Source organism: Alosa alosa, chromosome 5 (assembly GCF_017589495.1).
Source record: "Alosa alosa isolate M-15738 ecotype Scorff River chromosome 5, AALO_Geno_1.1, whole genome shotgun sequence".
Classification (NCBI taxonomy): domain Eukaryota; kingdom Metazoa; phylum Chordata; class Actinopteri; order Clupeiformes; family Clupeidae; genus Alosa; species Alosa alosa.
In genome coordinates this window covers 15,638,322-15,660,685 of record NC_063193.1, presented here as the reverse complement: position 1 = coordinate 15,660,685, position 22,364 = coordinate 15,638,322, and the positions used below count along the sequence as shown (strand labels likewise).

The following is a 22,364-nucleotide window of genomic DNA, read 5'->3' as shown; positions in this document are numbered from 1 at the left end:
GCCAAGCGTATTCACGACACACCAACTGTCACTTCAGCGAAAAGTAGGCTGACCTGTTAGCAGAAAACCCCGTGAAGAAAATCACATCGATATTATAAGGTGGTAAGGTAAACATTAGGCGAAAATATTTGGGTGAATTACCTGCTGATATTTGACATATGGTATTTGGAGATAGGGCGATGAGAGAAGTTAGGCCTACAACAGCAAAAACAACCTTAACAGGCACAGTAGGGTAGCCTAGGATGTTTCTAAGTGCTGCACCAACTTTGTATAAAATTAGCTAGGCTACTTTGACGTTTTATATTGGAATTATTTTACAATGTTGTGGCATGCCTCATAGGCATGTTGTGTTGTCAAAAAAGTGCATTTATGCTTCATTAATTCCGTAAATGTTCCACATAATCTTGAGGCTGTCATGTTACCGGTGATTCAGTATTCATTCGGGGTTAGACCTTAAGTTATTTATGCAGTCTATGGTTTGGACACTTGTGAACCGTTTGGCCTTACGTTACGCAAGACAAAAAATGTGCGAGGCGTAGCCTACATTCCAGACCATGGTGTATTGGTTTGTGGACTAACATTCACATTATCTTTTTCTCATTTAAGGATCACGATCTAGAAGGACCCCCCCCACCCCTCTCCAAACACGCCAGCCAGAGGGCGCCCCTGGTAAATATTTTAGGAATATCCCAGTTCTGAAACTGACACAAAAAAAAATCTTCAGTGCTTCAATGCCGAGCCAATTGATTTGATATTGATTTGATTACAGCATGAAGAGTGAACAGGAAATGTATGTTCTCTTGGAAATTCTTACATCTTGTGGCGGTCAATCATGGGCACAAAAATCTATCAAAAAATATGAAACTAGTGTGATTGCATCATTCACTGTTGATCAGTCCTTATGAAATCTGGAAAAGAAAAATACTTGACAGAGGGCAACGTTCAAGCTATATTTAATTAGATACTTTTGATGAACAAAAAATAATAAAGTGTACCTGGATATCAAACTATATTTCTTCAGAAAGGAAATCTTCATTTCAACAAAAATCCTGCAATTTCCATGAATTTATACATGAAATAATATATGTACGTATGCTGTGCCAGACAGCCTTTGGAAATGGCAGGGAATTTTTGTCTGGGACATTTTGATGAGACGTACATGTAAAATACAGGCAGTCAGGTATGCAAAAAAAAAAAAACAGCTGTGTAAGTATGACAGGTCTGTTACCATATCAGGCCACATCTTGAATCAAGGCTTGTTAACAACATTCAAACCCATTAAGTACATTTCCTCATATTTTCTTATCCTTTTTATATTTTAATACACTGCAAAATATTTCAACATACAATTATACCTTCTATAACCCAAATATTGTTTTTGAGTACTTTTTTTTATTTATTTATTTAAATTATTTCAATTATGCACAAAAACCACTCAAAATACAAACATTCACGCTTTAATTGAATATCTGTATAAAAAAGCAGGATGTATCAAACAATTGAAAGGTTGGGTATAAAAAAAAAATCAAACTCATAAAAAACAGCAATGCTTGACCTGTATGCTTGAATAGGCCATGTAGCCATGAATCACATGTGAATATCTATTGCAAATGTATCCATTCCATTGATGTGGTATAAAAATAAATACAGAAACTTTTAATAAATGCAATCCACCACTGCATTAGATTTGTTCCAACAAATAACTAAATTTAAAAAGAAAATGAGTCTTTATGATTGCTCATGGTTGAGTGCCACACTGAACTAAGACCGATACTGACATGGATGCACATTAGCACCCCCTGTTGGGTCAGCCAAGTCATGGAATTTGTATGATGTCTGAAAACCAATCTACAATCCCCAGGGAAATAGATTCGATAGATTAACTTGGGGCAAATGCCAGGAGGTACAAATATCTGCCTGTCTTGTGCTGAGTATATCAGTGCAAACAATGTGTGAGGACCTGCAATAGTTTACAAACATTGTTTCTCTTTTGAAAGCATAGTTTAGGCAAAAAAAACATGAAAACAACAAAAATCATTCAAAAGACTAGCTTACAAACTATGGATATGCATTAAATGCACATGAGTACTGGTAATGCTTCAACATAACAGATTCTCAAGGACTTGGTTAGAACACTGGAAATAATACAAATAACAGAAGCAACAAATATGTTAGCAAGAAGAAATGCATTTAAAGTCTTTAACATTACCATATACATTTGAATGGGGGATGTACAAAAAAGAAAACAAATGGACTCAAATGGGCACTGTGAGCACCTTATTTTTCTCCATCATGGTAATATAACATTACCTGAGAATGGACAGAGAAAATAGACACAGAGTACTAGCCTTTAAAGAGAAGAGGCTACAACTAGCCTCGTTGCTGTTCTCTGCCCACCCAGCGTTAAGCGTATAATGCGCTACTTAAGCAACTTCTCAACAACACAGAAGTGCCTTCATCATATTCTTTTTTCTTTTTTTTTTTTTCTTTTTTGCTGAGGGCATGTAAGACCACAACATAAGCCAGGGAGCACAGCTATTGACGTTTTCCACCATTGAGACTTGTGCCCACACACTTACACACACACACATACACATGCACTGGGCCAAACCACAGAGGTCAGAGGATGTCTACTTTGGCAGTCGTTTTGTTATTGGTAACGGTTTTGCCAGCCTCTGATAGGTCAATATACAGTGTTCGGATGAGGTTAAAAAAGGAAAGGCCGCGACCCATGTCTCTTCTAGCACGCGTAGTGGTGGTGGTGTTTGCCTTGGCAGTGCTACCTCCTGTGGGTGGCGTTGGGCTGGGTAGTTGGGAGAGAGACCGTCATTCTCAAACCGATATCTCGTAGGTGGTGCCCCCCACCCCCGACACCTTTTTCACACTGGTGTGTCGGGCGGGGCTGAGAGGGGTGCCCGGGGTACCGGAGGTTGTCCCTAGGTGGCAGTCTCTCATTTGACCCATAGGTTGTCCATTAATTTTCACCTGGGCCATGTCCTCTCTGGATTAGAGAAAAGAGATGAAAGGACATGTATGTTTAACAGGAATTAAAGCGATTTTGAGATTCAACATCCTTCAGTTGCAATTTAAATGGTGATGAAACGGATTAGGTGATTGTGAGAAAGACTGTTAGATCATTCTTGCGTGCATGAGGGGAAGGTTAGTCCATCAGATTGCAGGTGGGTCCTTGATGCAGGCAGTATGAAGACCAAAATGTTAAAAGGAAAAAAGCAGAGATAAGATGGACTGACTAAAGTGAGAGAAATGTGAGATGGGATTCATCAGGATGGACAATCTCAAAGAAATCATGAGAAGGTGATGCATGGACAGTGTTACAGAAATGAGTGATTGACAAATAAAGACAAATGGAACAAACATGCAAAATAAAAATAAAAAATCAGTTGTTTTCAATCAGAGTTGAACACAGCAAGTTTATTTTGTTTCTAAACATTACAAATTCTATACAAAACAATGTTTGCTATGAAGGCAAAACATTTTCTTAAGGACAAACCTATATAGAGTGTTTCCTTGTTTACTTGCTGACAATGATAATAAGTTATAACAGGGACAGACTGACTGCTTCACATGATTTACGGGCTCCAGTCTCGTTCTGGCCGATACATGCTCTGACTAGGACTGACTAAGTTTCTGTAACGCTGCAGTCGGCCAGCTGAGTAAAGTTACAGCCATGCAGCGTCCATTCTGGATGGACTGCATGTTTTCTGGCCTTCAGCCCTTAGTGAGTGGTGGGAGGGTGGGGTGGGGTTAGGATTCGTACCTGGGGGAGCCCATGCGTGGCGAGTCACTCCTCTCCAGAGCGCTAATGAAGGAGACCTTCTGGTGGGAGTAGGAGGGGGAGCGGGGGATGGGAGCGGGGGAGTGGTGCGGCTGGTGAGCGGGCGAGCGGTAGGAGGCCGGCTCGGCCGTCCGGCCGTCTGTGTGCAGCGAGCTGGAGGAAGTCCTGGGGGCACGCGCCAGAGAGGAGGCCGCCGAGCGCAGTATCGGGGTCCGTGCCCCGTAGCCCATCACCCCCCCACCTCCACCGACTCCCCCCACTAGGTTCTCCCGCGAGCCGCCGTAGCTGGCGGGCCCCACCTGCGAGCCGGGGCCCCGGGGCCCGTCCGCGTAGCAGGCGCTGGGCGGCAGCCCGTAGCTGCAGGCGTCGAACACGCCCGAGTCGGCAGCAGTGCTGGCGTAGCTGGCCGACGGCGGCTGGCGGTGGCCGTGCAGGTGCATGAGTTTCTCCCGCTCCTCCAGCTCCTTGCGCTCCTGGATGGAGGCCATGATGGTTTTGGAGAGGTTGTCGTAGCGCACGGGCGAGGGGTCGCGCTCCTGCGGCTGCTGCGGGTGCGGCGAGCGCCGGCCCTTGAAGCCGCCTATCCGCACGGGGCTGTAGGAGGCGGTGACGGTGGCGGTGACGGGCGGAGGCGCGTGTCGCTGGAGTTCGGGCCCCCGCACGTGGCACATTTTCGTTGGCAGGTAGGGTGAGTGGAAGCCCATGGAAGGCACGCCTGGGTGGACCACGCACTCCCCTGCCGACGCCGGCGGAGAGGCGAAGCTGGGGTTGAGCAGGCTGTCGTACGACAGGCTCCCGTTGCGGTTGGACAGCGTGCCCGGTGTATACACGCCCTTGTAAGGCGTACCCGCCACTGCAGCAGCGGCCCCCACCGCCTCAACCCTACCGGCCCCCAGGCCCCGAGCCTTGTCGGCTGCGTGCCGGTGCTGTTTGAGGCTGAGCGAGCGAGAGTTGATGCTGAACTGGTCCAGCTGCAGGGGCGACGACTGGAAAGTGCGGTGGAGCGGAGTGCTGCTGTAGTCAGGGAGGTCCAGGTTGGGCTCTGAGCGATAGTCATGGCTCCGCCCGCTCTCCTCCAAGATGGCAGATGTGTTACAATCATCCGGTATTACAATCTGAAATGTCAGCAAACACCATAGAATGGTTATTGCATGAGGAAAATAGCACTGGTTTTAAAATAAATGATCTTATTTGAACTATTTTTACTATTTAAAAATACTCTAGACTGTAAAGGGCCTTTCACACCAGGAATGATAACTATAATGACACATGATGGATTCTGATTGGCAGTCAACTTTTGATCATTCTTAAAATCACTCTGAAAGTGATCCCCACACTCATAAAACGAATATGTTAGAAACAACACAAACTGTGTTGTCCCTATCTGGACTTAGAGATGTGTTAAAAAACAACACAAGTTGTGTTATTTTCAACACATTTGTTGTAAGAGTGTACATAGTATAACAAAAGCAATGTGTTAGGAACAACCCAAATTGTGTTGTGCCTATCTGGACATAGATATGTATTAAAAACAATACAAGTTGTGTTATTTTCAACACATTTGTTTTAAGAGTTCTGCATGTCGTTATTGATATAATTTATGTGTAGAGATCGTCAGTCATATTAGCTAGAACAATACTTATAACAATATGTTAGCGCTATAGTTATCATTATTGGGGTGAATGGCCCTTAAACCTAATCACCAAACAACATAATTTTTTTGTAAGATCCCATATAACTGTTGAGAATTACAATCAAAATATTTATCAATAAATTAGCCCGATTAACTAACAGACAATACATTACTAATGTCTATATTTTATGCATTCAGATAACATAAAAATAGATCGTCTGAGTATCATGGCAATAATTCTGACCTTCTCTCCAGCTGCATGGTAGTGTACTTTGGGCATGGTACCAAAAGAGGGCCGGTACTTGTACATGGCTGGGGTAGAAGGGTTCACTGGATTACTGGACAAGGAACTCTCTAGAAAAAGAAATACACAGATATATCTCACTATCACAATCAAGTCAGACTATGCATAGATGAACTTCAGAATGTGCTTCCATAAAGTCACCACCAGATGGCAGTATATGAGTATATCTGAGAGACAGGGAGGGAACAGAGACAGTATGAATTTCCATCCAACATCTCTTTGCATTAAGGACCACCAAATCTGCCGACAAAACTGTTGGATTGTCTCCCCTCAGCTCTAAGCAAGGACCCAACAGCTTTTTAGAGTGGTCTCTGGATATACTTGCCCTCACTGGATGTCAGCTGGTTCTTAAGATGGTTATAGCGGTCAGCTTTTGGTGGAAGAGGTGGCTGCATCTCCATGCCTTTGTCATCCAGGTCAGCAAGACTGATTTTAGACTGGAGAGAGAGAGAGAGAGAGAGAGAGAGAGAGAGAGAGAAAGAAAGAAAGAGAGACACATTAGCCTTCAATGTGTGGGCAGTGGACAGAGGGAGGAGTGCGGAGAGAATGACGAAAGGGTGAGGCTCACTTTTGTCCGGAGGATGCTGCTATGGATTCCATTGTCGCTAACCTTGATGGTGAGTTGTCTGTCGGAAAGGTCTGGCCGCAGGAAAGGTGGCTGGATAGGCACGACAGGCTTCTTCCTGGGAGCCACCATGTACCTGTTGAGGGGTCAAAAGCCACTTCTGAGATCAGGAGAATCCATTTGTGTTATGATACAGTATTATTTTACACGGCACAAGCACTCACTACTGTTACACAGTAACAGGATAATGGGATACCCTTTCTGAAATGCAAGACTACTGAAAATATTTTTTTTAGAGAAATGATGGATGAGGCTATGGAGGTCTCTCATCTCATGTCTGACCTGCAAAGAGACCAACCTGCCATTTTCTCTGAAAATAGTCTTAATGAGGCTGAAGCCCTGGCTGGCGGATATCAGAGGTCCTGCTTATGCACTGATCACTTTCCCCCACAGCACCATTGTTCTAGGCAGTGATTAAATCTAAGCGGCCATCTGCCTTCCCCAGGGTCGCTGCCTGCAAAACAGGACGTGACGCCTCCCCGCAGACTCCTGCAGCCACCGATGATCTCTCATCGTCTGCTTGGAAATGAGTAAACCATGAACGGTAGCAAGAGGGGCTTAGGTACCTCTGCGATGCCATGGAAACCTTGTTGGTGCAGCGCTGCAGTTTGTGAGGGCCTGTGGCATATTGTTTGTCTGAACCCTCATTTGCACAGCGACTCCATTCTGACCTTGGTAATTTCTTTACTCTGCGTTCTGTTTTTCCAACCTGTTCACTCAGCCATTTGACTCCCTTTCTGTCACTCTTTCTTTTTTTCTATCTATCTATCTCTCTGTCCGCTTTTCTCCTTACCTGGGAGCCAGGGGACTGCACAAAACATACTTCACGTTGCCACAGCAACCACGGGTGAATGGATTCACTCCTCCGCGGAACTTTCCAGTCACCTGTGGAACAGACCGCTTGTTTAGAATGCAAACACCACATCAACAACACAGAAAATATTGCACTCTTGTTTGTACATCCTCACACATGAACATCCCCTGTAATATGGATTTGTGTCGTTAAATGTTTAAGTGTGAAGGGAGGTGATATGAAAGAGTACATGTGTGAAGAGTTATGTGCACACGTTTTTGTGTGTGTGGTTGTATATGTGTGTGTTCAATAAATGTGTGTCTCTGTGGGATCTCGGTGAGTGAGAGTGACAGTGAATCTGTGTTTCGAAGTGTGTGGGTTTTGACCCCGGTTAACCTCTCAGCCCGACCTCACCTGCTCGTTTGTCGTGCGACCCCTGGCAACAAGCACCATATGGAAGCCAGTGAGCCCGACGACGGGGATGAAAAACAGCCCTGATATGCACATGACCACCAGACTGCAGGGGACTGGGAGTCAAGGAAACTCACAACTCACATCAACCTGGCACGCCCAAGCAATACATTCTCACATGAGCCAGAAACATTGTCATACACACACACACACACTCACACAAACAGTCACATACACACAGACCCACACAGCCAAAATCAAAATCGCTCTCTCCAACAGGACACACTCAAGACCCAGCGGCCGAATCATCGTGACTCATCAAGCACTCTTATTCCTACGAACCCTGCGTTGAAATTACATATTTTCCTCTTAACCCAGGGCTGTTGTTTTCCACTGATGCAAACGAGCGCTCGATGAGAGACGTTGGGGAAAAAAAAAGGATACGTCACAGTGGTGTGCAGGGCGCCCAGCCGCTCCAGATGGTGGAGCACGAAGAGCAGACCGAAGGAGAAGACGCCCACCATGTGGGTGCTCAGGGACAGCAGGAAGAGGAAGAAGTAACGGTAGTTGCGCCGCCCAATGCAGTTGTTCACCCAGGGGCAGTGGTGGTCAAAGTCCTGCGGGGGGGGGTGAATTAGGTACGGAGCTTTTTTCACTTTTATTTGCTGAGTGATTTGCTAAAGCATTCCTTGGCTCGACCATTGACTTTAAAATGTGTGCTAACTGCCAAGTTTGTGAGAATTTGTGCCTATCCGAAGTCACACTTTTGCCATGAGGAATTACTGCGATCTGTTCCTCTCTGGAGATGGCCATGTTTTACACCCACATTATGCAAGTCATCTCCCTGCCATACGCCTCCTGAGTTACAACCCCCCAAAATTTCCCCAGGATTACAACCTACTCCAGTAAATTCACAGCTGGCCTCCATCTTGAGGTTACACTCTCCTACTCCTCCATAGCACCACCAGTGAGCTCATCGTCAGTGGTAGTGTGTGTGTGTGTGTGAATGGTGGTGACTGGCACAAACCCCAAAACACAAAAGCTCTCCTCACAGGCAGTGTTCTCACAAGCCGACCAACTGAGGCTTATTCTCTCCTCTTCTGAAGAACACTCATATCTCTCTTCACACATACACACACACTGTGTGTGTAATAATACGAGACTCATGATGGGCATTATGTAAGGGGTGTATCAAGAGGACATTAAAACATGCTGCACGCAGACACACCCAGCTGGACACAGTGCGTATGGACCCACAATGCAAAGTGGCATGCTTGAGTACCCAGGGACTCATAATTCCCCCTGACCTTCTAATCCTCTACTGGCAATAACACAATGTGTTGCCACAAGCATGAGTGCACTAGTCAGTTTTATAGCTTTGTATTTCGAGACATTACATGCTGTGTGTGACAACCATTAAAAGTCTTGCATCTTCCCATCCGCTGAGCACCAAGCCATTTCGCTGTTGCTTCTGCTACAGGCATTTTATACTTAGTCATTTAGAGAACACTTTCACTCCGAGACAAAGTAGACATTTTATCTGGGCTAATGCTTTGTGTTCCTTTCATTATCAAGATAAAAGCCAAAGCGGTGTATGAGTGAAAGAGTATGGAGAAACCCATAATGCAAATTTAGTCCACAGGGGAGTAAACTTGTCAAGGCGTAATCTAACGAGGTAATACAATGTGCTGCCCGTGTTTATGTTGAGACCATATTAATCAAGAAAGAGATGAATTGTAACAGAATACTGCACATAACTCCACTACTGTTGTGATCAACTACTGACTACTGCCTCACATAGCCCACTGATCCTAAAAAGAGTGGGAAATCCAGTGGGCCTACTGTGGTAGTGAAATTGAGGTGTGTGTGTGTGTGTGTCTTCGCCTCACCTCCACGCAGTTGTCACACACGCTGCAGTGAGAGCAGCGTGGCGGCCGGTAGAAGTGGCAGGTGGCGCACCACTTCATTCGCACCTGGATGCCCTTGATCTCCACGTTCTTGTAGAGCGGCGCCCGGAAGTCGTCGTCCTTGTCCTCATCTTCGTTGGCTGTGGGGATCAGAGGGATGGCGATGACTGCATTGCCACCTTCACGCACACAAGTGTGTGGGGGTTTCAGTAGCCCGGGCGAAAAAGGTCTTCACAATAACTCAATTCCAAACACTCACCAACTGGCTCCAAATTAGATTTTGCAACAAGCTCTCAGAAGCTTAAGGTAACAGGTAACACTTTTATCCAAAGCAACTTACAAATACTCGCAACGTTAGTGAATTGAACTCGACTCAACCTCTTACGAGGTGATAACACTAATCGCTGCACCCACATGCCCCAGTGAAGGTCTCCTTCACTGCCAACAGTGCAGCGTGTCACCGCACAATCCTCCATCTGTTCCACACCACCGTCTCCATGTGCTGTCCAGCCAGAGCAGTGGGCCCTGTAGGGTAATGATGGGACCAAAGGCGCTCAGAGGGAGAGAGCCCATAAAAGCACTGCCATGATTATAACCTGTTTACAGTGGGAGGAAGAGCCCCCAGAGATCATATCATTATCCAAGTGGACTGCTTGTGAGGATCTGATGGGCCATATTCCATTCTATAAACAAACACACGTACACACACACACACACACACACACACACACACACACAGAGCACCCCATGTGCTGGTAATAACTGCTATAGCCGTGACAGATTAAGCCTTGGACAAAGAGGTGTGTCTCGTCCTTTGCTGCTATAAATGACCCAGAGTCATCCAATCAGGGGAGTTGTTTCTCGCGCAGCCAGTGGCACTCTCTTCATTTTCCCAGAAGCCCTTTGGGCCCCTGCCACAGATGTGTAAGTCATCCGACGTCTACGGCATATGAATTCAGCAGGCTTACAAAGAATGGGGAAGAGAGATGGACCAAATATGTCTATCGAGGTGAGAGCCAAAAGTCTCTCGCTCTCACACACACACACAATTGTGTGAATGTCATTTCACACACTGATGCACATATGGGCAGTCTCACAGGATCACATACCCACATGCAGACAGAAACACACACACACACACACACACACTGTGTTTTACCTCTCTCACACAGACGGACAGACGAATGGAACAGCTGGAATCACTGACCTCTGGGAAAGACGCCAGGGTCCATGAAGGTAGCCATGCTGAAGTTGGCCAGAACAAAGAGGAAAACAATGCCATTGTACAGGGGCACAGCTGGGGAGATTGCCTTCGTAAGCCAGGGGCACCTGTACAGAACAAACAAAGAGGATTTGTATTTTTTATTTACATTCAATCAATCACTTTGCACATATTTGTCTTTATCTGAGCTGACAGAGACAAAGTAGGTATAAATTGTAAAGATTGAACTTGTGTGAGGGAAGCTTGAGAGGGGGGACATTAGACTTAAAGGTCACATTTCACTGAAAACCGTTTAATACTTGTTACTTTTGAAATACTATAGCTCACTCCAAGTTGCATATGCATGCTGCACGAAAATGATCTTCTACCCCATTGGCGCATTAGCCAATGAAAGAAAATACACGGAAAAACAAGCAAAATCAGAAAGAGCCCTTCCCAATGGCCTTGAGGGAAACTGACTATTCATGGCCTCGCCCACCTTGGCTTGTGACCGCCTACAGGAAGACTGGAAGATTTTGGCGGCTAGGGATTGTCTCTCTGCAGCTAGTAGGAGCTAACAGCAAGTTGCCAACATGGCAGAAAAAATGGTGCCTGTTTTATTTCTGGCAATAACACATCAATGTTGCATGTCTTGCTGCTTAGAAACATGAGTTGAGGAAGAAATGGTTTGGATTTATCGTTGGAACACCACCACCGAAATAGTGCAACATTAGTTCTGTGTTCCAATCATTTCGACAACACTCACTGCCTTAGAAAGTGGTTTTGCATCGATGTTCTGAAAACCTGGTTCTGTACCGTCATGACGATCGACCACCAGCTCACAGGCTGTAAGTACAAACAAACTTTTACACCTAACGGCTGTTACAAAATAGCATGTTCATTTTCTTCACGTGAACATGCATGAAAAGGGTACAAGTTAGTTTCTAGTTGGGTGCTAGTTAGTTCTAGAAGTCTTTTTCCAGTAGGCTAATACAGGTTCTTATGTGCTCGTCAATGTTTTTTTTGAAGAAGTCAATTCATGGGTTTCTTCAGGTCACTTTCCACAGGTGTATAAAATCAAGCACCTCGATTATGAATGCAGACTGCATGATGCTTGATTAATACACCTGTGTAAATGGACCTGATGAAGCCATGAATTGCATAACAGATAAATTGATATTACCGAATGTCTTCTTGTGGGTATGCTACTTAGTACATCATACACCTTACCACAGTCACTAAAATATTTTTGTTTCCATTGTGCCAGTAAAGTTTTTTTGTGAGATAGTGAATGTCCTGTGTACTATTAGTATCTTGTAACTTGACAGTAATACACATTTATTTACTTTTTTAGGTACCCAAACAGAATACTTCATGAAAAGTATGAGTATTGATACAAAACGCCGGATACACCATGGGCATGGGGGGCCTGCTACCTCTACTGCCATCCAAGCCTGTTCATCCAAGGCCAGCTAGAAGATCTCGGGTTGATCAAGAGGAGGAGGAGGAGGATGAAAGCGACATCTCACAATAACACCTGATGGCTCCACCTATGGCCCAAGCGCAATTAAAGAGCAATGTAATAAAATCACAGCCAGCGAATGTGTTTGTGTGTTGTCCCTTGGGATCCCCAGGACAATACAAGCCCGAAACAATAACTCAGACCAACTCAGACAAACATTTCCCTAAATAATCCCAGCACCATCTTACAAAGGATCTGTAGGCCAGATGTCTGCATCGTCTGGCAAAAAAGGGACATTGTTAATTCTGTGCATAGTTTGGATGTTCTTGTTTTGTGTTTGCATTAGTTTAATAGACTGCAATATTACTATTTGTCAGTGTTTCACGGACCACCTAGCAAAAAAAAACAGTAGACCTACTTCAACAGTATATTACACAATAGGCCTTCTTACTGAACCACCTTGCTTATTGTCTTTTGCACCTTGCTTATGGTGTCAGAGGATTCATATGATTTAAACTGGCATAGGTTACATCAGTGTTGCAGAACTGTTTGGATTTACATACAAGTTGGTTCAATATTGCAAACAACTTTCGTCTATTATATTTTACCACATCTACTTGTGGAACACTTGAGATAGCTTGTGGACCACACTTTGAGTACCACTGCTGTATGTAAATATAATAAAGTTGTTTATAGAAAATTGACCTGTTTTGTATATTTGTTTTAGAAGTTTCATCAGTTTTGTCCTTTTTAAGCTAAAGGTTTATCTTACCTTTCATATCTTCTGTCTCACAGAGGGCCATAAGTCATCATAGTCGAATGTTTAGTGCATTTTTGAAGGGAGTACATTATGCTAAGGCAGACTGGTTCTAATCCTGGGTACAGGGTCATACAGACAACAGGGGTACTGGTGTTGCCCATTTTTTCTAACCACATGAGCAATCCCCTTACGAAAAAAAGTAGTATAGGAATCTTATAGTATTTGGGGCAAAAATATTATAGTAATCTTATAGGAATAATTGGGACATACTGTAGTAGTACTACTAATAACTATAATATCCTGTAACAGCTATATCCTGTAACCGTTTTTTCTATAGTAGTCTTATAGTACCTATAGTATGTCCAAATACTATAGTATTCCTATAAGATTACTGTAATATTTAGTCCCAAAATACTATAAGATTCCTATAGTAGGCTACTTTTTCTGTCATACGTGACAGAAAACAACTTAGTGAGCTAACCTCTGCCAATGTCAGGCTATCATAGTTCTCATTACCGGAGAAGTCTTGCAGCACACATTCTCTCTGCTTCTGTAGGCATTCTGGTACAATTCCAGCAAAAATATAGCTAGGTAGGCGTGTTTGCATTTAGATCTATATATATATTGGGCTATGACCAAGTGGTCTTTCAATGATAGTATCATGGAATTCAAACCATAACTATCTAGCTATTCTGATAGCATTAGCAGGCTAGGTCAGTGGCTGAACTGCATTTAGGGTGCTTACCTGTTGTTGTGAAAAAAAAATATCTACTAGGAAGATTGCAAAGACTTTTGACTATGTAAAGAAATAGGTCTTTTATTTTAAAACGTTTCCAACTGTTTATTATTAAAAGCAAGATGTGATTGTCACAAACGTTTACCTCTTTTAGGAGAAATTTTTTTTAAGCTGACAGGCAATTGTTACCATTCTATTAAACCAACGTTCACCGACAAGCGATCAGGAGCGGTTCTTCTTCCTACTGGATCAAACACATGAAGTTGTATCTCCGAAGACATTTTGTGCAACAGTTTTTGACTGCGAGTTTAGCCAGGTTTATCACTGTAAAGTTGAATATGGAGCATAGCACAGGCAGAATCGGGATGAGGGCGCACTGGAGGAAGGCGTCACAGTACTGTTAGCCAATCAGAGGTGAATTCATTAGCATGTCATTATGTTATTCATGACTAGAGGCGAAATCCAGTCGTTCCTCCCCGCCCACCTTCCCCCCAAACTAGAACAGCATGAAACAGGCGCAGGACAGCATTTTTTCACCAAAACCGGCTCACAGGGCATTCATCAATACTACAGACCACTGCAAAATTAATGAAAAAACGATGAGATGAGACCTTTAATGTGAACACAGCGACACCAAGAGCAAGTCATGTCCTCCCTACAACACGTGATGATATACTGCACTGCTTGTGATGTACACATATTCGCCCATCATTAATCATGTGGACATGTACAAATGTATAACCACGCCGTGCAAGATGAGGAATGACATACATGTATGCTGCCACCACTGAATCTCCTACCTCCCAGTCTGCAGCACACACACACACACACACACACACATATGCACACACACACACCCTCTACAGCCAGCAGAGAAAATGAGATTTTCAACATCTTTAATCCTGTGGAAATAGGAAACAGCAAGCCTTGCAGAAAGGAGGACATGATGTAAGCTACAATTAGTTTGCCTCAATTCCCCCAAAATAATCACATTATATATTTTACATTTGTAAAGGCTATAAAACAGTAACAGTAACTCAATCACGGTATACATGGTAGGAGATCTAATTCAGTCTGAAGTATTAAAAGTTGGATGAGGAATGACATATGGAGACAGACCTATACTTGGACTGGCAGAGGGCGCTTTACAATGGATTACATTTCCTGGGACTAGGGAGCACAGTGGAGCAGGCTTGGCCAAGGCTGGCAGAGCCCGCGCTGCTATCCTAGCAGTAGCTAAAAACAGTGAGTCCCACATATTGCTGTAAAACGGCTGGACAAACCCATATCCCTTCTGTGCCAGGGCCTCGCCACTCTCCATATCTTACCCGAGGCGTGATATTTGTGTTAGCTTTCCAAGGACTTTTCCCTTTTTTTTTGTGAAATATTTTTTTTTTCCAAAAGTTATAGGCTATATCCAAAACAAACCCCATGCCATTGGAATGGTGACAATAACCAGCACAATGGAAGTCTAACAGCACTTGATTGGTTTAGCTTACAATGCCAGTGCTGCTTTTTTTGGCTGCGTATACAATGAGAAGGAAAAAAAGGGCCAAGAGAGAATTGGCTGAAGTCTTCATTTTAGCACTCAAACACAGGTATTAGGTTGGATTCATGCCGTAATCTGGATCATGCCTACTGATCTCATATTAAAGGCATATGCTCTCAGAGCCAACTCTCCACAGCCTTCTGTAGGATCCTTTTGGAAGTGAATGTAGATATAATTACCCACATCTCACATCTCGCTATTAACTGAAGTCCATTGGCATGAGCGGCGTTCTACAAAAGTTGCCGGAGGTAGCCTATTTGCTGAGAGGGAGTTGGGGCAGTGGAAGTCTAACAGCACTTGATTGGTTTAGCTTACAATGCCAGTGCTGCTTTTTTTGGCTGCGTATACAATGAGAAGGAAAAAAAGGGCCAAGAGAGAATTGGCTGAAGTCTTCATTTTAGCACTCAAACACAGGTATTAGGTTGGATTCATGCCGTAATCTGGATCATGCCTACTGATCTCATATTAAAGGCATATGCTCTCAGAGCCAACTCTCCACAGCCTTCTGTAGGATCCTTTTGGAAGTGAATGTAGATATAATTACCCACATCTCACATCTCGCTATTAACTGAAGTCCATTGGCATGAGCGGCGTTCTACAAAAGTTGCCGGAGGTAGCCTATTTGCTGAGAGGGAGTTGGGGCAGCGCCATGGCAGCCGTGCTGGAAAAGCCAGAGAGAAGTCATCTGCTGACTTCTCCCCTGACAAGCTCAGGAATTATTCATCCCCCATCGTCCATCTCCCTAGAAACACTGCTGCTGCTGGACCAGCCTTACACTGGCTCACTCACATGCTGTCTTCTCTCACTTCGCCTCTCTCTCTCTCTCTCTCTCTCTCTCTCTCTCTCTCTCTCTCTCTCTCTCTCCAAAACATGTACACTTTCATTAACTCTCCACACTACTCGCTCACTGTCTCAGCTCAGTTCAAATCAATTCAAATTCAACTCAATTCAGTCCTATTTAAATCAGTCTGGTCCAATACAATACATCTCAAATCACAACATAGCAGTAAAACAGTCAGCACAATTGATCAATATCAGCATTTTAACACAATTGTAAGCCAATATCATGACATAAAAGCAGAGTCTTTAGAATAATAATCCATCCTCTCTCACTCTTTCTCTCTCCATCATCCCTCTATCCCTCTCTCTCTGTCTCTGATCATTGCAACCTTTCAGACAGTCTCCGCTGTTCTGTTCAATAATTCAGGGCTGAGGCTGGGTGGGGGGTTTAGAGGGGTTGCCACTGCCCTCTGATGGGTCCAGCAGAGAGAAGAGGGGTACTGCTCTGTGCCCCCCCCCCTTCACCACTCCACTCTACTCTACCCCCGGCCCACTGTCACAGTCAATGCCCACGGCTCACCTGGACCAAGGTGGAGGGCATGTGTGTGTATGTGAGTGTGTTTGTGTTTGTGTGTGTGTGTGTGTGTGTATGTGAGTTTGTGTGTGTGTGCGTGTGTGTGCATGTGAGTGTGTGTGTCTGTGTGTGTGTGTGTGTGTGTGTGTGTGTGTGTGTGTGTGTGTGTGTGTGTGTGTGTGTGTGTGTGTGTGTGTGTGTATGTGTGTGTGTGAGTGTGTGTGTGTGTGCATGTGAGTGTGTGTGTGTGTATGTCTGTGTGTGTGTGTGTGTGTTGAGGGAGCTTGTCAGGGTGGGCTACAAAGAGCATGGGGCACATAAAGGCCCGGGGGGGAAAGGTGATCCACCACCAGACCCTGCAGTCCTGCCAGATCCGCTCGCTCTCTGGAGAAAGGGTCATGTTTGAATTCAAAGCCCTTCTTAAACTCTAAAACTGTCTAAAACTGTGTGTGTGTGTGTGTGTCATATGTACGTGTATACATGTTGTGTATGTGCATGAGTGTTTGAAAGTGGGTTTGGGGTGTGGCATTTTATTATTCAATACATAATTGTTCCATGATTATATAGGCTAACTGTAAGCCAATAAGAAAAGCCACCGTTTGAGCCAGCGAACACACACAATCCATCTCCATTGTCTGTTTGAGCACAGAAACAAATGCAGAGGAAAGGTTAACCTGCCGCCCTTCTAGTAATAACTATTGAGCGAGACAATAAACCAAATCATTTTCCCTCCGAAAAAGGACAAAAAACAGCTTTGCAATGCATTACAATAGAGCAGTTCTGACAATGTTACAAATCATGAAGCACACCGCAGAGGACTTCTGCAAGTCGATTTCTAAAAACATTAAAACCTAACGGGGGGAAAAAACCTCAGTGGAGTCAAGCACTCTATTCCAGCAGAATCTAATTGCAGCACACGGGGCCATGAAATAACATGTGAGCGAAGACGTGTGGGCATTTCATTAGAACAAATAAAGGATTGTTGTTTGGGAGAGACACAAGGCAGTGGTGGAGAGATTACAGAAAAGAGGAACATTGCGGCGTACAACCATAACAAAGCGCAGGGTCTCCGTTTTCCAGCCGGTCGTATCAATTCATAAGAGCCTGCCGCTGGCAGCAGCCTTGTTTTTTTCTGCGGTGAGAATGCTGTTTTAATCCTTTGTCTGAATATGTAACACCGTGGTCAGCCACAGAACAACAAACACATGTGTCTTACCAACACACACACACACACATGCACACACACACACACGGTAAAGGCTTACACCCCCCCCCTCCACCACGGCATGATGATCCTATCACTGTTCCTCGTTTTTATCACGCATGCAAACTCTGCTGTCTGCGGGGAGCACATCTATGGTTTCTCACAGGATGAATTTACACCTCAGCATCTTCCTGGTCTCTCTCTCTCTCTCTCTCTCTTTCAGTGCCTGAGTGCTCACAGTGTGGTTGGGGCTGAGGTGGAGCTGATCTGAAGTCAGATGTAGGACAAAAGGACAAAGCTGGAGGAGTCTGAGAGGTGGGGGCAGATCACAGGACACAACCTAACAAACACAACCCTCGATTCCCCAAAAATAATTATATTCCACATACACACACACATTGAAGATAATGCCTTGATGCACAGCCCCAAACACACACACAAAAAGAAGCATGTAATCTTTTTCATACTCACAAATAAAGACAGGCAGACTAACACAAGACACACTCTCTCCCACACACACTCTCTCTCTCTCACCAATATGCTCACACACACTTCCAATCTCCTCTCTGGTCTGGCTTGAGATGCCAGTCAGTGTCTACAGGGAGAACCATTCAGTCCTGACATCTTTATTTGAACTCTGAAACTGAACTGAAAAAATACCACAACGACACTCTCTGAAAACCGATTCCCTGCTCTTCTGGCTCTGAGCCAATCATGTACCTGGGATGCAACTAACCTATCACAAACTCATCAACACTTTTACTCATAGGATCTGGCACTACTGAAGACAAATGATCCTCACTGAGGCTTGACACGCTAATTAAGTAAGCAATACTCCATCATTCTATCACCAAGGGTTATCAGAATTGAATTCAATTATCAGAATGCTTAATATCTTCTGCCTATTGTAGGTCAAGTGAGTTACTCTGTGATGCTTGATGTTTAGAAATGTCATTGCATTACAGTGTCAATGCAATTACCCATTATAGAATGGATAGCCCGGCTCAGATAAACAGGTAGGCCTACTATGGTACTAGACAACAATTTACAGGTCCAAAGCAAATCATGCTTACAGTCCCTTTTTTCTTTGAAGTTACCATTCCAACATTGTGTTACTACGCAGATAATCTGACAAGGCAGATTCAAGCCCCTCATCAAAGGCAACAGTCTATTCTGACAGTGAGCAACTGCTTCTGTTAGGCTACTCTAAAAATACTGAACATGCACTGTGGTGCTAAATCCATTTGCCAAAGCAAAGATAACACTATCAGAAGATGTCCAGTGCGTGTTCAAATATAATCTGTCTAGACAACTCATATAGACACATACAAGCCCTCCTCCACTGACTTCTTCACTGTGGGGGGGGGGGGGGGGGCATGTTACATGTTGTGGATGGAGCCGATTTTATCTTAGCACCCAAATCCCCTAGTCGTCCCATGTATGCATGGCCGCACCAGAGAGCGTAAGGGGGGAGGTTGAGAGCACACTGCTCGCACTGAAATGATAGATACTGGGAAGAGCAGCGATTAATCATGGCGGGTCTCCGGAGAGGACTGCTCTCTCTTCAGCTCATCTTACGCGCTGGCCCCCGGGACGTTAAGACGCGAGGGAAAAACAAACTCCGTCTTCATCAAGTGGCCATCTACACATTGCCCTGAGACGCCGAGCACAACGGATGGCTTACTGTCCCTTTCATTAGGACGGCGCTATTGGGCTAATTCACTGCTGGGAAAAGGACAGATGAGGCAGACAATTCCACAGAATTGCACTCAAGAGAGCAGACATAACTTCGAAAAGTTTTAATAAGCTGAAATGGTATGTGTGTGTGTGTGTGTGTATACATGAGTGTTTATCATTCATTTCAGCCTGTTGAACCTTATTGAGTCATGTACACACACACACACACACACAATGCTAAGAGGAATTGTCCTTTGTCCCTGCATTTTAGTTCCTCTGTTTAAATGTGTCCCATCATGTCCACTCTCAGATGGAGAAACTGGAGTCTGACCTCACCTGTCACACAAACGTAATTTTATCTAACAAACATTTAAATAGGCCCAAATCATTTAGCGACACAGCTTGGCAGTTTATCAGCTTATTTAAAGGAGCAGGAACATTAACTATGTTAGAAGTGAGTCAGATCCTCTGCTCACTCACTAGTTTAAGCATTCCACAGTCCACCAAACACACACACAAACACACACATACTGTCAGAAGAGGGACACACGGCTTAAACAGTGTCTGACAGAAGGTTGTCTGACAGAAGGTTGCCCCAGACAAGCTGCACAGTGAAAGTGGGAGGGAGGGCGATTGTCAAATCCCAACTCTCAAATGGATGTTAATAGTGCTTCACTTGATTTTAGAGGCTAATCGCTGAGTGGAAATATCCTCCGGATGTGTCTCTGTGGCTTAAGCTGCTATTTGTGCAAAAAAAGAAAAGTAGGGTGGGGATAAAATTGGCTTAGTGTACAATCAAGCAGGACCCAAGAAATCCCACGTCAAACATCTATAACATTAACACAGGTGCTGTGAACGTGGATGTCCGCTCTTCCGAAGTACTGATGTGCTGCCATGGACCACTGTTATTTCCCCTGTTGTGATGACACACACACACACACACACACACACACACACACACACACAAATACACACACAAAAAAAAAAAAAAAAAAAAAAAAAAACTGCTGGTACAGCACAAAAAAGAAAAAAAAAGACCCACTGACCCTATCGGGCACCTCTGACCTGAGAAGGTGAAGCATGGTGCTGAAGTCAGAGGGCCTCAACCTCCCTCTCTGCCTCTAATGGGCCTCGGAAGGAGTCAGACGCCATTAACACTCTGTGTGTGACACACAGCAGGGGGGTGGGTGTGGATCATGGAGATTCCTCAACCCCCACTGTACTCCTCGTCTCTCCACAGGGGTGAGAGAGGACAAGCCATCGGACTACGCTTACCCACAAATCCCCTGACACATTTGTCTAATGGAGAAAGGAAAGTACAACAACAACAACAACAACAACAACAACAACAACAACAACAACAACAACAACAACAACAACAACAACAACAACAACAACAACAACAACAACAACAAATACATATTTATCCCATCTGGCGACCCCCCCCACTCCCCATCCTCAAGAAGGAAACTGAGAAACCGGTTCTGATCTGATCCTGAATCAGGCCTAGCTCTGCCTGAGAGACCCCTGCTATCTGGATAAAGAATGAGACAGACAGAGTAGGCACTGCTACAGGGGGGGTTCCTCCTCAAACTGTCTCCTTAATTCTACATTTCTAACAGGGGGTGAGGGAGGGAGGGGGGTGCCGGTTATGGTGGAACGAGGGTATTTAGGACAATGGGTCAATCGGATTGTGTGAGACAAAAGACAGTTGGGCTAAGCCTTAGCTGTAAATATGTATGGACGTTGAAAGTCCACAACAAGGCATCAGACATTTCCACGAGAACACCATCCCTTATTGCCTTTGAAAGTGTAGGATGACCAAATGGTGTTGCTAACACAGATTCTGTGGCAGAAGGTGGCGAGGCCTGCATTTCATCATAACTAATCGTCCTTATTTTAAGACTCCAGCTGGTGGCCTTACATGTGGGCCTTTAGCAAATGCCAGTGAAAGCATTTCTCTCCATGTCTGAATATCGGACTCTGAGCAGCATTTGCTTTTATACCGGAGGTGCTGTACACTCGGTCTTTTCAAACTCCCGGAACTAACACTGACAGAAAAGAAAAACGCAGCAACAAAAACAGAAAAAAAAAAAAAGACAAGAAAAATCACCATCACAGATGTGAAAATGATGCAACAATCCAAGCTATAAATTCTAGCGGCAGCAAACATCAAAAAATGTTTGTTATTATTATTCACATCATCCTTCAGATTTATGTCATATTTAGTCATTGGAATGGTTATCACATCATAATTTGCTACGAATAGCTAATCATCATTGTCTACAAACTATACAGCTATTACTGCTGTACAGTAGCTTTGGGGTGCTGCCCTTGACCTTGAATGCCACGCTCTGCAGCTGTGAGCGCAGCATTGCACTGGCCCTCTGAGGCGGCCTCCTGCCGCTGCCACACAATCGGGATTGTTGGGACTTATCTCGGAGCAGCATCTGCGAGCTGGAGCGAGGTCGACGCCATTTTTCAGCCACTTCCTGCAGGAAGCTGCAGTTAGGGCTGAATTACTCTGCATTTAGAAAATCCCTCCGAAAGAGTGTGACCAGAAAAAAAACAAATACACAAAAACAGAGAAGACAGGAGTATGGAAAGACTGCATTGTATCTCGGTGTTTGCGTGCGTGTTGCGGCGCTAGTCTGCTAAGCCAAGGTGGTTTGCAGCAATATCAGATTTTTGTGTGTTTGACACAAACAGAGTACATGCCCGTGACATGAGTCTGAACTTCCCCCGCATTGGCTGCGCTCCCTGGATCTGGCAAGGGCACGTACTTTTAGCTCGCCGCTCCTTCTGCTAACAGTGTTTACAAAACAAGCCCTGGGCTTCCACTGGGGCTGAATCAGTGGGGCAGTCAGCATGCAGGCTTTGCATGGATGAATCAGATTGCAGGACCTGGCTGAGATGCTAAATCAAACATGCCAGAGGAAAAGCTTTACAGGA

General features: G+C 44.5%; 1 protein-coding gene and 1 long non-coding RNA gene across 6 annotated transcripts in view; one reads left to right on the top strand and one right to left on the bottom strand.

Moving 5' to 3' along the window:
- The first annotated feature begins 31 nt into the window (after nt 1-31).
- LOC125294942 lies at nt 32-1,045 on the top strand. Of its 2 annotated transcripts, none has more exons than XR_007193589.1 (3): nt 32-102; nt 607-669; nt 770-1,045. It is a non-coding gene; the product is annotated as an uncharacterized LOC125294942 (long non-coding RNA). The 2 variants fall into 2 exon arrangements; XR_007193588.1 differs by having other exon boundaries at nt 37-107.
- Nucleotides 1,046-2,031: 986 nt separating this feature from the next.
- The window catches only part of zdhhc8b (zinc finger DHHC-type palmitoyltransferase 8b), a 53,294-nt gene continuing 32,961 nt past the window's right edge, over nt 2,032-22,364 (bottom strand). For 2 of the 4 annotated variants that reach the window (XM_048244025.1, XM_048244027.1), the window contains exons 2-11: nt 10,677-10,798; nt 9,452-9,609; nt 8,007-8,179; nt 7,566-7,668; nt 7,152-7,243; nt 6,302-6,434; nt 6,059-6,170; nt 5,674-5,783; nt 3,779-4,911; nt 2,032-3,001 (exon numbers count right to left, since the gene is read on the bottom strand). In XM_048244025.1, the coding sequence (XP_048099982.1) occupies nt 2,833-3,001; nt 3,779-4,911; nt 5,674-5,783; nt 6,059-6,170; nt 6,302-6,434; nt 7,152-7,243; nt 7,566-7,668; nt 8,007-8,179; nt 9,452-9,609; nt 10,677-10,798 (2,305 nt within the window). In that variant the 3' untranslated portion in view covers nt 2,032-2,832. Of the gene's footprint in view, nt 3,187-3,778; nt 4,912-5,673; nt 5,784-6,058; nt 6,171-6,301; nt 6,435-7,151; nt 7,244-7,565; nt 7,669-8,006; nt 8,180-9,451; nt 9,610-10,676; nt 10,799-22,364 lie in introns of all 4 variants that reach the window. The other 2 variants (XM_048244026.1, XM_048244028.1) reach the window with 2 other exon arrangements.